This window comes from Pelophylax lessonae (assembly GCF_965119305.1).
Source record: "Pelophylax lessonae genome assembly, chromosome: 3".
Taxonomy (NCBI): Eukaryota; Metazoa; Chordata; class Amphibia; order Anura; family Ranidae; genus Pelophylax; species Pelophylax lessonae.
In genome coordinates, this window is record NC_138770.1 from 107,249,776 (window position 1) to 107,265,108 (window position 15,333).

Below are 15,333 nucleotides of genomic sequence, written 5' to 3' on the forward strand. Positions count from 1 at the left end.
TCTGGTGCTTTAAAGGGATTTTATAATTTTGCTATGTGGACCCATGGTTTGTAGATATGTCCCTGACATGGGAGCTTCTAAATTCACTCTGTGGCTAGTTTCAACAACATTGAAGGAGCATAGCTACGATCACCCAGGTTCCCACTAATGATGCAGTTAAAAAATGGCAGGATTTAGGTTTTAAATATTTTATTTTTATGTGAACAAGATCTTTGTGTCGATATACACTACACGGTTCTAAATTTTTTTAATCATTTTTTTTGTAGCTGGCTGAGAAATATGGTTCAATATACAGTCTACAGATAGGATCTCAGAAAATGGTTGTGCTGTGTGGCTATGAGACAGTGAAAGATGCGCTGGTCAACCACGCCAACGAGTTTTCTGGAAGACCACCTATACCAGTTTTTCTTGACATATTTAAGGAACATGGTATATAAATGTTTTTAATGTGTTCTACTTTTTTTTTTTTTTACAAATTACTATTCAGAGAACTAACGGAACATACTGGTCATGTGAATAGATTTTGGGGTGAGTTGACAAGGTTGCACATCAAAAGACCCCAAATTTTCATAGTGCATTTCTGGTGCAGTGGTAAAACATACTAGGCAGGCAATTTTCATTTCACACTACATAAACCCCACCAAGGCAGCTACATGTTGCTGTCTCAATGCACCACAGCTGCTTATTTGAGGTGGGAACTGCTCCAATATTCATTATAGACAGGATTTAAAGGCTTCATTCACATGTGTGTCTAGGGGTCAGGAAAATCAGGTGTTAGAGCCAGTGTTTTTACACCTCTCAACTGCCCACCTGAACCTGTACATGTACTGTTGTGCTTTGTAGCCAGCTGCAAAAATTAAACAGCATGTCCCATTTGGAAGGTGTTATTGCTGCTGAAGACTAATGCAAGTCTATGGGGCTGAACCTCAACCGCTCGCAACCACGTGCCATGCAATAGTGCAGTATTTACTTGGTTAAATCAAGCAGTGAGGAGACGACACAATGCCTTTGCACTGTCTGTCAAATGTCTGCACGTGAGAAGGAGCCCTTGATGCAAGGTAAAAGGTAAAGCACTTATAAAAATCCATAGATATAAGCAATCGACACAGCAGTGGCATCAGAAGGCAGGACTTCCCACTTACCATGAAAAAAGCTTTGTAAATTATGGCTGCAATGGATTTCACAGATCACAAAATAAAGTAAATTGGACAGGCTGTATGAACAGTAATTAATGTGCCTTTTTTGTAACAAATGTAGCACCCCCTGACCCCTGGAAAAGTAGTGGTACCCCAGAGACAGGGTAGGTTGACATTTACCTCAGGGGTAGATCACTTAGGCATTGTGGGATATGTAGATAGATGGATGCCAGTCACTTTTAGATATAACCCTTGGTGCCACCTCCCGCTGGCCCTTTGAAGGGGTTATAAATTCCGGGAGGTTGGGCGGGGCTTATGGCCAAGTGACCGCCGTGATTGGCTGTCACGGCGGTCACATGATCGGAAAAAACTCCTGATCGCTGCTTTCTGTGAGCCGCCGGTCTGCTCTGTTGGCGCTATTGCATGAAAATATGCAGCCGCTGTATCAATCAGAGGCCTATGTTTGCATGTGCTCAGCGCCAACATGTGAAACAAAAAGGATTTTAATTATTCACAGTCCATGGGAGAGATGGTTAGATGCTTAGGTTAAAACAGAATTCCGTCGCTTCATACAGCACAGCACAGCAAAAGGGCCTTTAAAGCAGAACTACAGTCCCCATATTTACCTGTCCAATGGTCCTGCACCGGCATCTGCATCCTCATCTAAATGCCGGTCTTCAGGCCTCCTTATTGGCTGGCAGGGGTTGATGTTACTACTGCACATGTGCAGGATGCTGTCATGCCAGCACTCAGAGACTGGCCCGGCACTGTAAGTTGAGCTGCTCATGCACAGCTCGGTTTACAGTGCCGGATGAGATGGACAGGTAGGGGATGTCTCTTCTGCAATAAAAAGACTGCCTCCTCACAGTTTTTTTTCAGCGGGACTTTAGTTCTGCTTTAAATTGAGACTGACTCCTGTGCTGGAACTCTCTTTCAATCATCCCCAGTAGCGACAGCATCCTTGTTTACAAGAGAGTCAACCAAACTCCATGGATCTTCATCCTGTTCCTAAACTTCTCCAGAAGAGACAGCTAGTCACCATGGGGGAGATTTACTAAAGCTGTTGCAGTCAGAATCTGGTACAGGTGTACATGGTAGCCAATCAGCCCCTAACTTCAGCTTGTTCAAATAAGCTTTAGCAATAAAACCTGGGAGCTAATTGGTTTCTATGCAGAGCTGCACCAGAATTTGTACTCTCCTGTTTTATTAAACCCCCCCCGTGGGACTCTATCTTGCCTCCAGTAAATCAGCAACACCAGCACTCAGCTCTGGGCCTAATCACATCCTGGCCCCTTGAGGCATACATGCAGGCCTAAAGCAGCAGCTCCATCACATGCATTCTCCCCAGGCAGGGCTGGGACAGGGGGGGGGGGGGGCAGGAGGGATAGTTGCCCTGGTTGCAACGGTTTATTGCATTGATGGGGGGGTCGCCTTGACCCTAACCCTAAGGGAAGGGGGGGGCGCATCCTTGTCCCGGCACTGTCCCTAGGCCAGAGCCAGGGAGGAAAAGAACTTGCTTCAGCCAGCCCCATATATTTATACCCTTTCCATAATGCACCACTGGCACAGGAAAAACCTGTTGGTGGGCATGAAAAAGACATGCACTTTCATAATCCAGAGGTGACAATGCCACAGAAGGGAAAACCGACAACCAAGCTGAACTTAGGGGAGCTATAAAAGACAGACTACACACTGCCATTGGCTGACTGCAGACACAGAGAACTAGAATTTAGACACTCCTGCATACTGCAGGGTGGCTACATTTTTTTTTTTTTTTACTGTACTGTTGTGCTGCAGCAAGGGCTAAGATGCCCCGTGCTGGTAGCAAGCTGGAAATCAACAACACTGCGCAGGGATCATGAGTGCTGATGAGTAGAAAAGCTCTTTTAAGTTGCATTTTAACCCCCTGCTACAGCACAGTGATACAGTATATTAAAAAAAAGATTACATTTATTGCCATTTATGAAGCTTGACTGCATTACAGTAGTAAAAAAAAAAAACACCTTCAGCTGGGTTTTAGGCAGTTTACTTGTTGCCTAGAGTTTCTCTTTAAACTAATAGAATGTATGTGTTATTTTTACTTCAGGCGTTATATTTTCCAATGGTAACAACTGGAAAGCCATGAGAAGATTCACCCTTTCTACACTGCGAGATTTCGGGATGGGGAAAAGAACAATTGAAGATAACATCACTGAAGAGTGCCAAAATTTGATAAAAGTTTTTAAAGCCTACAAAGGTCAGTAGTAGCGTAGTGTGGTTGAAAGTTCTAAAGTTGCACAATCCCATATATTCTTACTATCTGTATATATTCCCACAACTGTATTTAGGAGACAGGCCATACTACATCTACAGTTTTTTTGTTCAGGTTCTTTTGGCCTCTCACACACTCACTTAGGGAAATTCTCCCTTTGTCTCCTTACATTGACATCATTTTCATGTGTGAGATCCATCTCTTCAGAAGTCAGGCCTAAGGTCCTTATTGGGATCTTGTGTTAGTTAAGGTTTAATTCCTTGTTAGCAAGTAGTCACAGGCCCCCATCATAAGGTGACCAGATTTTTAAAATGAAATCCAGGGACATATTTTTTTTTTAAATGGCAAATGATAAACTATTTTATAAGCATATTTTCCTCAAATGATATATGCAGTGTATGTGGTATGTGTTTATGGAATGATTGCATGATATATACGTTATTTCTCACATTTTGTCCAGGAGATTAAAAAAAAAAAAAAAAAAAAAAGATACCTCTTAGAATTTTTTGGGGATATGACTACCAAATGTTAAGAAGATAAGATGGAGAAAAACGTTTCAATGCATATTTTGTATTTTATTTCTACCAAAGAAGCGCAGAGTTGCGCTATGTACAGAGTGCAGAGTTTATGGGGTGCTCGATGTACAGGGTGCAGAGTTTACCTCCTCCTGATACAGCTTAACTTAGAAGTCAAATCAGGCAGGCTGAGGAAGGAGGCACATACTATGTTTTCACATTGGCTGAGGAAGCGGCAAAGAGGCTGTATATCAATCCGCCTCTGAAATCAGGCTGACAGGTCTAACTAAAGATTATCGGCTTATGTGGTCAGAGCAGCTGTATCCCTCGGCCTTCTGGCATCAACAGTGGATGTGCATGTACTAAAAAAAAAAAAAAAAGTAACATATGCAAGTAGTGGCATCTGAACTTTGGGGGTGCTAAGAGGGTGCTTAAAGAATTTTTGTGGGTGCCGGGGACAAACTTAGTCTGGGGACTGTCCTCAGATTTTCTGATTTTTTTATTACAAATGGAATAGCAAGAACTGTATATGTTAAGAACATTTCAATTATACACGAGAACAGGTAACCACTGCCTCATCCATGCCACATCAGTGCTCATTCCTGCCACATCAATGCTCATCCATTCTCATCTTTGCCACATCCATGCCATATCAGTGCTCATCTGTGCCACATCAGTGCCACATCAGTGCTCATTCGTGCCACATCAGTGCTCATTCGTGCCACATCAGTGCTCATTCGTGCCACACCAGTGCTCATTCGTGCCTCATTCATGCCTCTTCAGTGCCACTACAGTGCCTCAAAAAAGTGTAATAGGTATTCAGGAATTTAAATGTGTAATTTATGTCCCTAGAACACCTGAAGGTGCTCCCTGCATGTTGGGCCTCTGTTTATTGCCAGCCTGTGTGAAAGTCTCACACCATACTCATGAGGAGAAGAAGAATGTATTTTGGGTATGTACATGCTATGTGTCAGAAATATCTTATAAATTGACAACTTTGTGAGAAAAAAAAAATGGGTTTTCTTTCCACATTTTCCAAAAACATGTGGAGAATAAATTACACCTTCAAAACACGCATTATGCCTCCTAGATTTTGTGTTTGCTTTCCAAAATGGGGTAATTTTTTTGGGCGTTTCCATTGTCCTGGTGCTCCAGGGCCTTCAAAAGTATAATAGGTCAAGAAATTAAATGTGTAATTAAATGTGTAATTTATGACCCAACGGGCCTCTGTATGTGGACAGGCTGTAAAAAAGTCTCACACATGTGGTATCGCAATACTCAGGAGGAGTAGCAGAATGCGTTTTGGGGTGTAGTTGCAAGTATGCATATGCCATGTGAGAGAAATAACACTGTTAATATGACTCTTAATAAGTACCTTGGGATGTCTACTTTCCAAAAAAGGGTCATTTGGGGGTATTTGTACTGTCCTGGCTTGTTAGTGTCTCAAGAAATGAGATAGGTCATCAGTACCTCAGGTGTGATCAATTTTCAATGACTGGCACCATCTATAACTTTCACAAAGACCAAATATCATACACTCATTTTGATTATTTTTACCAAAGATATGTAGCAGTACATATTTTGGCCAAAATGTATGAAGAAAAATGACTAATTTCCAAAAAGTTATAACAAAATGTTATAACCAAAACTAAGAAAAATGCATTTTTTTTTTACTACATTTTCAGTCTTTTTTCATTTATAGCACAAAAAAATAAAAAAACTCCAGTGGTGAATAAATACCACCAAAAGAAAGCTCTATTTGTGCGGAAAAAAGGATACACATTTCATATAGGTACAGTTTTGCATGACTGAGAAATTGTCATTCAATATGTGAGAGCACTGAAAGCTGAAAATTGGCCTAGTTAGGAAGAGGGTATAAGTGCCCAATAGGCAAGTGGTTAATGTCTTTAGGGCACCTCTGACACGCAAGGATGTGTTTTGTCATCCTTGTAGCATTTGAAAAAGAATATTTCTTCTCACAATATTTCCAAATGTCAACTTTGCTCTTAGCAGACATTGCACTGTGGAAATGTTTCTAAACTCTCACCATTTTATTGAGAGGAGGAAAAGAAAAAAACAATGTACTGACCAGACCATAGGGAAACATTATGCTGTGGTGGTGGAGAACATTAATATGAATCATTTAAAGGTTATAAAGATAAACTTATTTGTCAGACAAATTTACCCTCTTAGTTGTCAATTAAACCCAGAGAGGACACAACCTATCTTCTGTATCCCAACAATCACCCAACCATATGGGGTACAAGATGGAACCCACAAGCAAACTATACTGGAGCCGTTACCTGCCCCCTAGTGGCAGAAATGCAAATTGTTCTGGTTTGAGAACTGTGTTGAGAAGTACAATGTTGCTTAAAGAGGAAGTAAACCCTCCTCAGGAAGTTGTACCTATAGGTAAGCCTATGATAAGGCTTACCTATAGGTACTGTAAATATCTCCTAAACATGTACCGTTTAGGAGATATTTACCTTTAATGCAGCCAGTGACGTCACTGGCGCATGCGCTCTGAAGGAACGGCTGATCGTGCCGTTCCTTCAGAGCCCCGTGCCGTGACCGTCGGCTCCCGCGCGCGTGCGCGGGAGTGACGTCACCGCGGCTCCGGCCAATCAGATGACCGGATGCCGCGATCCCGGAAGACGGGCGACATGTCATGTCGCCCGTCATACAGGTAACAGAGCGGCACGGCGGGGGCTCGTTCTAAGGTAAGTATTTCATAATGAGCTAGTATGCGATGCATACTAGCTCATTATGTCTTTCTCTTGCAGGTTGTAAAAAAAAAAAAAAAGTTTTTAAACGAGTTTACAACCTCTTTAAACCGTATTCCAGGATTTGATTGTCTTGAGCTGAGAGAACCTTATATAACGTCTCAAAAATCTTTCATTAAGGTCTTCATGTTATACAGTTTGAGTACAATGTCATATATATATTATTTATTGTTGTAAAAGAATATGTTCTACACTTTTTTGATTTTGTCGGGGGAAAAAAAAACACCAAAAAACACTCTGAAAAAACACGGAAACATTTTTTTTTCAAATTTTTCTGTTTTTTTTCCAGGCCTTCGCATTTCTAGGCAGGATATATTCTGCATTTGTTAAACAAAATAAAGTTAGCCCCTTCTCTCCTTGCTCTCTTTTTGTATTGACTACTTCATCCCTGTTGCTTAGATTTATGTTTGTTATTACTTAACTTTAGGCTCTTAGTAATATCTCCACTTGTATTTCAGGAAAACCATTTGAAAACACTATGATAATGAATGCCGCTGTGGCCAATATAATTGTGTCCATATTGCTTGGTCATCGCTTTGACTACGACGATCCAAAACTTCTGAGGCTTTTAACAATAGTCAATGATAATGCCAGGATTGTCGGATCCCCGATGGTTTTGGTAAGGCTATTTTTATTGCAACATTTTACCATGATATTGCTTGTGTGCAGGTTGCCTGCTGCATATTTAGTTAGCACTTGGCTGCCTAGGACAGGGAAAGGGTTAATAGTTTGCCGCCTTTCTCCAGTGTGTTTACGGGCTTCCTCTGGGGTCCAGCCTGTGCTCTATAAATGGGAAGAGGTCCAGATTCTAAGGGCCCCAGGAGAACACATGGTGAAGCACATGGGGAACACATGCAACTAGATGCTTGCTAGGACCTATGGTCTGCTCTGGAATGCTGATTCTGCTCTGGAAAGCTGATTCACCAGAAGAACCCAGGGACATGGACTTCTCGGTTAGAGCATAGCCAAGCACAGACTCTTCTCTAATAGACTTCACCTGTGCAGGTAACCAGGAGCAGCCATAGTTAGGTTTAGTTAGGAAATGAATGTTATTGCATGTTATACATGTTGTGCCAAATCTACTATAAAAGCTGATTCAGCTGCTCAGAACTTTGTCTGAAGTTATTCAAAGTGGTGCATGTGAGGTCATGGTGTATTACTGAAGAACTTGGGTCTACAACCACAATATGGGGTATGTGTAACATCACTATAACAGAGGTTCCTTCAACGAGACAAGAAGGAAGAGGTATTTGCCATAAGTAATCGCTAGGAGAAACTGCAACCAGTCGTTGGTGTGGTATCTGGTTAGGTGATGGGTTCTCCGGTAGCAAGGGGGTCAATGCTTTGATTCTCTCCCTAACTGTCCATCTGTGCCGGTCACCAAGGGTGGACTAGCATTACAGAGATCTATGGCCTGGTCACTAGGTAAGGGAAGACAAGAGTTAAGTGATAGCACAGATGAGTTTTGCGCTATGTGCCCGATGGGACCCCATTCTGTTACTGGGTGTGAGGTAACAGAGGTACGCTAACTGGTAGAGTTGGCAAAAGTTCAGCCTTTCCCTCCTGAATGCAACACATACATCAGTATAAGTGTGTAGGACATGAGATGAAGCAGCTTAAGAAGGAACTCCGTACTTTGGGCACTGTACACATGTGGTTCATCCCTGAGTTAGGAGGCTGCCTTAACCGCTTGCCGACTGCTCACAGTATATTTACTGTGGCAGTCAGCCCCTCACAGGCAGAGTGACGTAGGTCTACGTCGCTCGCCTGTGAGGCTCTGGGGAGCGAGCGCGCGCCCACGGAGGTGCGCTCCCGCGCGGTCACGGACCCCCCCGCGCGTGTGACCAGCGGACCCGATGTCCGCCGGTCACTCGGCGATCGTCGGGGGAGAGGGAGAATGTCAGGCAGCTTGTGTAAACAAGCCACCTGTCATTCTCCTCGCTGTAAAAACACTGATCACATGGATCTACTATGTAGATCCGTTGATCAGTGTCCTTACAGCTCAAGCCACAGCCAATCACAGTAGAAAGCACGCCCCTAGGGACACACACAGCCCCTCCCTCCCAAATAAAGTTAACCCCTTCACTACCAGTGTATTTTTACAGTAACAGTGCATATATATAGCACTGATTACTGTAGAAATGTCACTGGTAACCCCAAAAGTGTCAAAAATGTCAGTCAAGGGTCCGATCTGTCCGCCCCAATGTCGCAGTACCGCAAAAAAAATCGCAGATCGCCGCCATTACACGTTAAAAAAAAAAAACACCAAAAATGACAGAAATCTTTCCCTTTGTTAGTAAACGCGATAAATTTTGCGCAAACCAATCAAAATACGCTTTTTGCTATTTTTTTTACCAAACATAGGTAGCATAAAACAAATTGGCCGAAAATTTTAAAAAATTTTGATTTTTACATTTTTTTGGGGGGAATTTCATATAAAAAAATGTGAAAAATATTGTTATTTTTGCAAAATGTACGCTCTTTTTTTGTTTATAGCGCAAAAAGTAAAAATCGCACGGGTGATCAAATACCACCAAAAGAAAGCTCTGTTTGTGGGAAAAAAAGGACGCCAAATTCGTTTAGATACAGCGTCGCACGACCGCGCAATTGTCTGTTAAAGTCACGCAGTGCCGAATCGCAAAATACCCCCTGGTCGTTTAGCAGGAAAATCCTCCGGGGCTTAAGTGGTTAAATTGTTTGTAACCTTAAAAAAAAAAAAAAATATCCTGTTCCATTAAAGCATGAAAAACTACATTTGGCCCCTTGTATAATCTAAAATACCTGGCTGATCCTGCCTGGTGCTGCCCTCCCCTCTGTAAACTGACCACGTTTATCATGGCTCCTGAGCCATGATATTGTGGTCAGTTTACCTGCCTCTGTCATCCTGTTGTCTCCTCCTCTGTCCTCTCTCCCCCCTTCCCTGCCTATCAGCTAGTGAAAGTGCCGCTCTGCTCCCCGCCCCTCCTGCTGCTATCATAGCTTTGTTATACTCATACAATCTCCAATGTTCGATAACGTTATGTCCTCCAGTGTATGTGCTTTCAAAAAAAAAGCCAATTTGTACCCTATTTCAGAGCGCCTCTCGGTGCTCACGTGACCACCCATCACTTTCCATCATTCCTCCCCTCCTCCCAGCTGTATTCTCGGCCCCTCCCACTGTAGTTGTCAGATTGGGAGAGGAGAGCGGTGGGAAGTCACGTGTGCTCCGAGAGGCCGCTCTGAAATAAGGTACACATAAAGTTATCTAACAGAGGGGATTGTATGATCATTACAAAGTGGTTTTACAACCACTTTAATGTTTGACTTTACACATGCCCGCAGCTGCTGCCTGGTCTCGGGCATAGGTGAGCATGCCTTTGGGCAAAGTGTTACCCCAAATGCAAGGGTTAGCACAAAGGACCCACTCACAGGGTTAGTCCAAAGAACCCACCCCAGGGTAGGACTTCTATGTGCTTCACACTTGACTCCCAAGGAGGAGGGGGAACATTGAGGAAGTACCACCTGCCTACCCTAAATGCTGGCTCATCTTTTTCTTGTAAGTTGGCCTGTAGTCCACAAAGCAAGCAGCTCCAGACGTCTTCTTGCTAGTTCAGTTTGTCTTCAAAGCTCCAGGCGACCACCAAAACTGCAGCATGATATTAAAGCCCAATTTCAGAAAGAACAAAAAAAATCCTTGCAGGAACTCTGGGAAAACATAATTTGGCAATGGGTCATTATGACTGACGAATGATCTACAAGTGAAAACCCAAAATTTAGTATCTCAGTAAATTAGAATATTACATAAAAAATAAAAAAATACGTTTTTTAATACAGAAAATGTTTCACTAGCTTTAAGCCATAACCCTCAAAATTACAAGAAAGACATGCTTGAAATATATCACTCTGTGTGTAACGCATCTATGTAAAATATATGAGTTTCACTTTTTGAATTAAATTACTGAAATAAATTAACGTTTTGATAATATTCAAATTTTTTGAGATGCATCTGTATATGCATGCCTGTTTTGTGCTGAGAGCACACTCAATTACGGGTCCCCAGCACAGTGAACATGCTGTCTCAGACCAATCTTGATGGTAGGATGGGCTCCCAGTCATGTGATCACTGTGGCAGCCAGTCCTCTGGTGTTAAAGCGGAGTTCCGGCCTCATTTTGAACTTCCCATCATACATAACCTTATCACATGATAAAAACGAATTGGATATTTTTTTTTTTTGGTTCGCTTACCTTATTTTTGATGAAAAATCACTGCACTTCCTCCTTATGCCGACGTCATTTCCTGCTTTGCATTGACTCCTGGGAGATGAGTGTCATCAATCCCAGGAGTCAATGCACCTGCACCGGTGTCCCTCGTCACTTCCGGTGCAGGCGCGTCATTCTCTGCCGATGGATGGAGAATAGCTTCTGGGCATGCGCAATGACACGGAACCAGCTGTGGGATGACGCGCAGCTGCCCACACCACAGATGACCGCGCTGGACAAGAACTTCACAATGTAAGTAATTCATGCAGCATGAACACTAAATAGGGGACAGTTTAGAGGATATTGTTGTTTAAATGCACTAGCCTTGACTATTCTAGGGGTATTTTTTGCTAAAAAAAAAAAAATTGGCCGGAACTCCGCTTTAAGGTACTCTTAAAGGGTTGGCAGGAACTGACAGAAAGGGGTTAAAGGTATTGGTGTGGGGATTCTTTTATATTGTTACTTTTTTTGAAAATGTCATTTGGAAGGATTGGGAAACAGGGATTTCGGGCACAAGAGTTTTTTTAAAAAATTCTTTTATTCAACAAAAAAGTATATTTTAAAATCATGGAAAAATACAGGCAAATAATTGTGTATTGAGGACACAGTGAGACCAATAAATGGTCTATGCTATACAATATCTCAGTACATAGAACTTATAACAGTGATTTACATACAGTTCAGAGTACAAGATCATTAGTAGTCATATAATTCTTGGAACCGTGTTACTCAGTATCAGAAGAGAACCGCCGGCGGACACCCAAGTAGTAAGGTGCCGGTCAGCGGGGTCAACTGAGAGTATAGATTAACATTCACCATGTAACATATGACCTTTGCTCAACATGTTTCGCTTTCTTAGACAAAAAAGCTTCATCTGGAGCATATCATTTCTTTTGTCTGTGTGAAAAATAACAGTATTTAAATAAATTACATATATATGTTACCTCATTTCCAGTATGTTATAATTACAATTACATATCATTTATTTCTCCTTTTAATTGCATACAATCGCATTACACATCTCAAATGAGTCCTTCTACTTTTACCATATCAACACAATATAACATTGAGTCTTAGATTGCATTCAGACACTAAAGGGGTTTGGGGGAAACAATGGAGGCTGCCAATAGTGAGTATATGTGGGGATCCATGCTGTAGTTATAGTGTCAGCATGTATATCATGTTTATATATCTAGTATACGGAAGAAAAATATATACATACCTGTACATATAGTAATCAGGCACATATCTCAATTTCCATAGGGAATTCTTTAACGAGGAGGACTGTGCGTTTTGGGAAGCTCAAACATAGGCAATATATAGTGACATAGTAGTGAGGGTAATCACTCCATGTCTATTATCTGAATGGATGAGAGCAAGAGAACAATATTTCTCAGAATAGTGGGCATTTATATTCTATGATATCGCTTTAAGAGAGAGCCCGTGAGAGTGCTAAACCCATAAACTCAAGTGTTCCAAAGTGATAGAATAAGTGTGCCTCATGCATGTTATGAGAGTATATAAGCACCCATAGAGCCCATAGATTATCTGCCTCAAAAGGGGCTAAAGAATAGACACATAATTGCTCTGGACCGTAAGAGTGGGCAAATGTCATGCGTTTCTAAACGGATGTACACCGACATATAGAGTTTACCCATGCGTCAATGGGCTACCCCTATAGTAAATGCATATCATGTATATTGATTTACTTTTATATACATATGTAAATATGTGTGTGTAGTCAATTTAATATCCAGCCCACCTCCCTCCATAATAGTAGGAGAGTGACCAGGGTTACATATCCACAGACAGTTGCCGCATAGAGTCCAAAATGAGTACATACAAGGCGTGCTTAAAATAGGCATAGGAAATAGGAAATAGATATAGAGGTAGATAGATAGAGTACCACCCAGTATAGTAGATCCCTATGTAGTAAAAGAATCCCAGACATAAACAAACACCTTAACACGGCTCACCAAACTTGGAAAGGACGAGAGCTTAATGTAGGGAGCATGTCTCCTCTGCTTGTATATCGGCTGTTAAGTATAGTAAGGTTGGAGTAAAGTCACGGGTATCAGAGAGTATAATGTTAAAGTATTATTGCTAGCCATATATAGCTTACCCCTTGCCACGCTGTTCCCAGCTTCCGCACAGTCCTCACCGGATGGGGAACCTCCGCCATACCAGGGCTTGTAACTGGCGCCCTTAAATGGCGTGGATCCCGGGCGGTTCGTCAAAAGACGTCACCGCCCCGGCCACTCCCACCGGACATCGCTCGAGAGCAAGCGCGGGGACACCCCAGCGAAGCTCTCGGCTCTGTCACAAGTGTGTGCAGATCACACAGAGGCAGGAAATGCCTCCGTAGTCCGCTCTGGTGCCACAGGAGGTTCCGCCCGGATAGGGCGGAACCATCCTGCGGCCTATCCGGCCGCACATATCTCACTGATGAGGCCGACCTCCATGCTTACCCACACTGCCCCCACAGGATCGGTCCGCAATTACATGAGAATTCTAATTGCCTGAAATGAAAAACGAAGCAAAACAAGACAGAGATTATATATTTTAACCACTTAAGCCCCGGAAGATTTTACCCCCATTCCGACCAGGGGGTATTTTGCGATTCGGCACTGCGTGAATTTAACGCACAATTGCGCGGTCGTGCGACGCTGTACCTAAACGAATTTGACGTCCTTTTTTTCCCACAAACAGAGCTTTCTTTTGGTGGTATTTGATCACCTGTGCGATTTTTTGATCACGCGCTATAAACAAAAAAAGAGCGTCAATTTTGCAAAAATAGCAATATTTTTCACATTTTTTTATATGAAATTCCCCCAAAAAAAATGTAAAAATCAAAATTTTTAAAAATTTTCGGCCAATTTATTTTATGCTACCTATGTTTGGTAAAAAAAATCGCAAAAAGCGTATTTTGATTGGTTTGCGCAAAAGTTATCGCGTTTACTAACAAAGGGAAAGATTTTTGTCATTTTTGTTGTTTTTTTTTTTAACGCGTAATGGCGGCGATCTGCAATTTTTTTTGCGGTACTGCGACATTGCGGCGGACAGATCGGACCCTTGACTGACATTTTTGACACTTTTGGGGTTACCAGTGACATTTCTACAGTAATCAGTGCTATACATATGCACTGTTACTGTAAAAATACACTGGTAGTGAAGGGGTTAACTTTATTTGGAAGGGAGGGGCTGTGTGTGTCCCTAGGGGCGTGGTTTCTACTGTGATTGGCTGTGGCTCTAGCTGTAAGGACACTGATCAACGGATCTACATACCAGATCCGTTTTATCAGTGTCTTTGCAGCGAGGAGAATGACAGGCAGTTTGTTTACACAAGCTGCCTGACATTCTCCCTCTCCCCCGCCGATCGCCGAGTGACCGGCGGACATCGGGTCCGCTGGTCACACGCGCGGGGGGGTCCGTGACCACGCGGGAGCGGGAGCGCGCCCCGGGGGGCGCGCGCGCGCTCCCTAGACCCTCACAAGCAAGCAACGTAGCCCTACGTTAGTTTGCCTGTGAGGGGCTGACCGCCGACGTAGATAGTCGTGCGGCGGTCGGCAAGTGGTTAAAATGCATATATAAAAACATATTTCACTATGGTACAGAAATGTTCCTGATAAACCAGGAGATATGTATCGGTAATGTATTTATTTATCAAAAACTATGTAACCATGTTTACATAGTTTTTGGGTAAGCATGGAGGTCGGCCTCATCAGTGAGATATGTGCGGCCGGATAGGCCGCAGGATGGTTCCGCCCTATCCGGGCGGAACCTCCTGTGGCACCAGAGCGGACTACGGAGGCATTTCCTGCCTCTGTGTGATCTGCACACACTTGTGACAGAGCCGAGAGCTTCGCTGGGGTGCCCACTATTCTGAGAAATATTGTTCTCTTGCTCTCATCCATTCAGATAATAGACATGGAGTGATTACCCTCACTACTATGTCACTATATATTGCCTATGTTTGAGCTTCCCAAAACGCACAGTCCTCCTCGTTAAAGAATTCCCTATGGAAATTGAGATATGTGCCTGATTACTATATGTACAGGTATGTATATATTTTTCTTCCGTATACTAGATATATAAACATGATATACATGCTGACACTATAACTACAGCATGGATCCCCACATATACTCACTATTGGCAGCCTCCATTGTTTCCCCCAAACCCCTTTAGTGTCTGAATGCAATCTAAGACTCAATGTTATATTGTGTTGATATGGTAAAAGTAGAAGGACTCATTTGAGATGTGTAATGCGATTGTATGCAATTAAAAGGAGAAATAAATGATATGTAATTGTAATTATAACATACTGGAAATGAGGTAACATATATATGTAATTTATTTAAATACTGTTATTTTTCACACAGACAAAAGAAATGATATGCTCCAGATGA

At 42.4% G+C, this 15,333-nt stretch overlaps 1 protein-coding gene across 2 annotated transcripts in view; it reads left to right on the forward strand.

Annotated features, from left to right (window-relative positions):
* The window catches only part of LOC309549045 (cytochrome P450 2K4-like), a 76,623-nt gene that overhangs the window by 13,600 nt on the left and 47,690 nt on the right, over window positions 1-15,333 (forward strand). For both annotated transcript variants that reach the window (XM_082249007.1, XM_082249006.1), the window contains exons 3-5: window positions 267-429; window positions 3,223-3,372; window positions 7,144-7,304. In XM_082249007.1, the coding sequence (XP_082105133.1) occupies window positions 267-429; window positions 3,223-3,372; window positions 7,144-7,304 (474 nt within the window). The remainder of the gene's footprint in view (window positions 1-266; window positions 430-3,222; window positions 3,373-7,143; window positions 7,305-15,333) is intronic.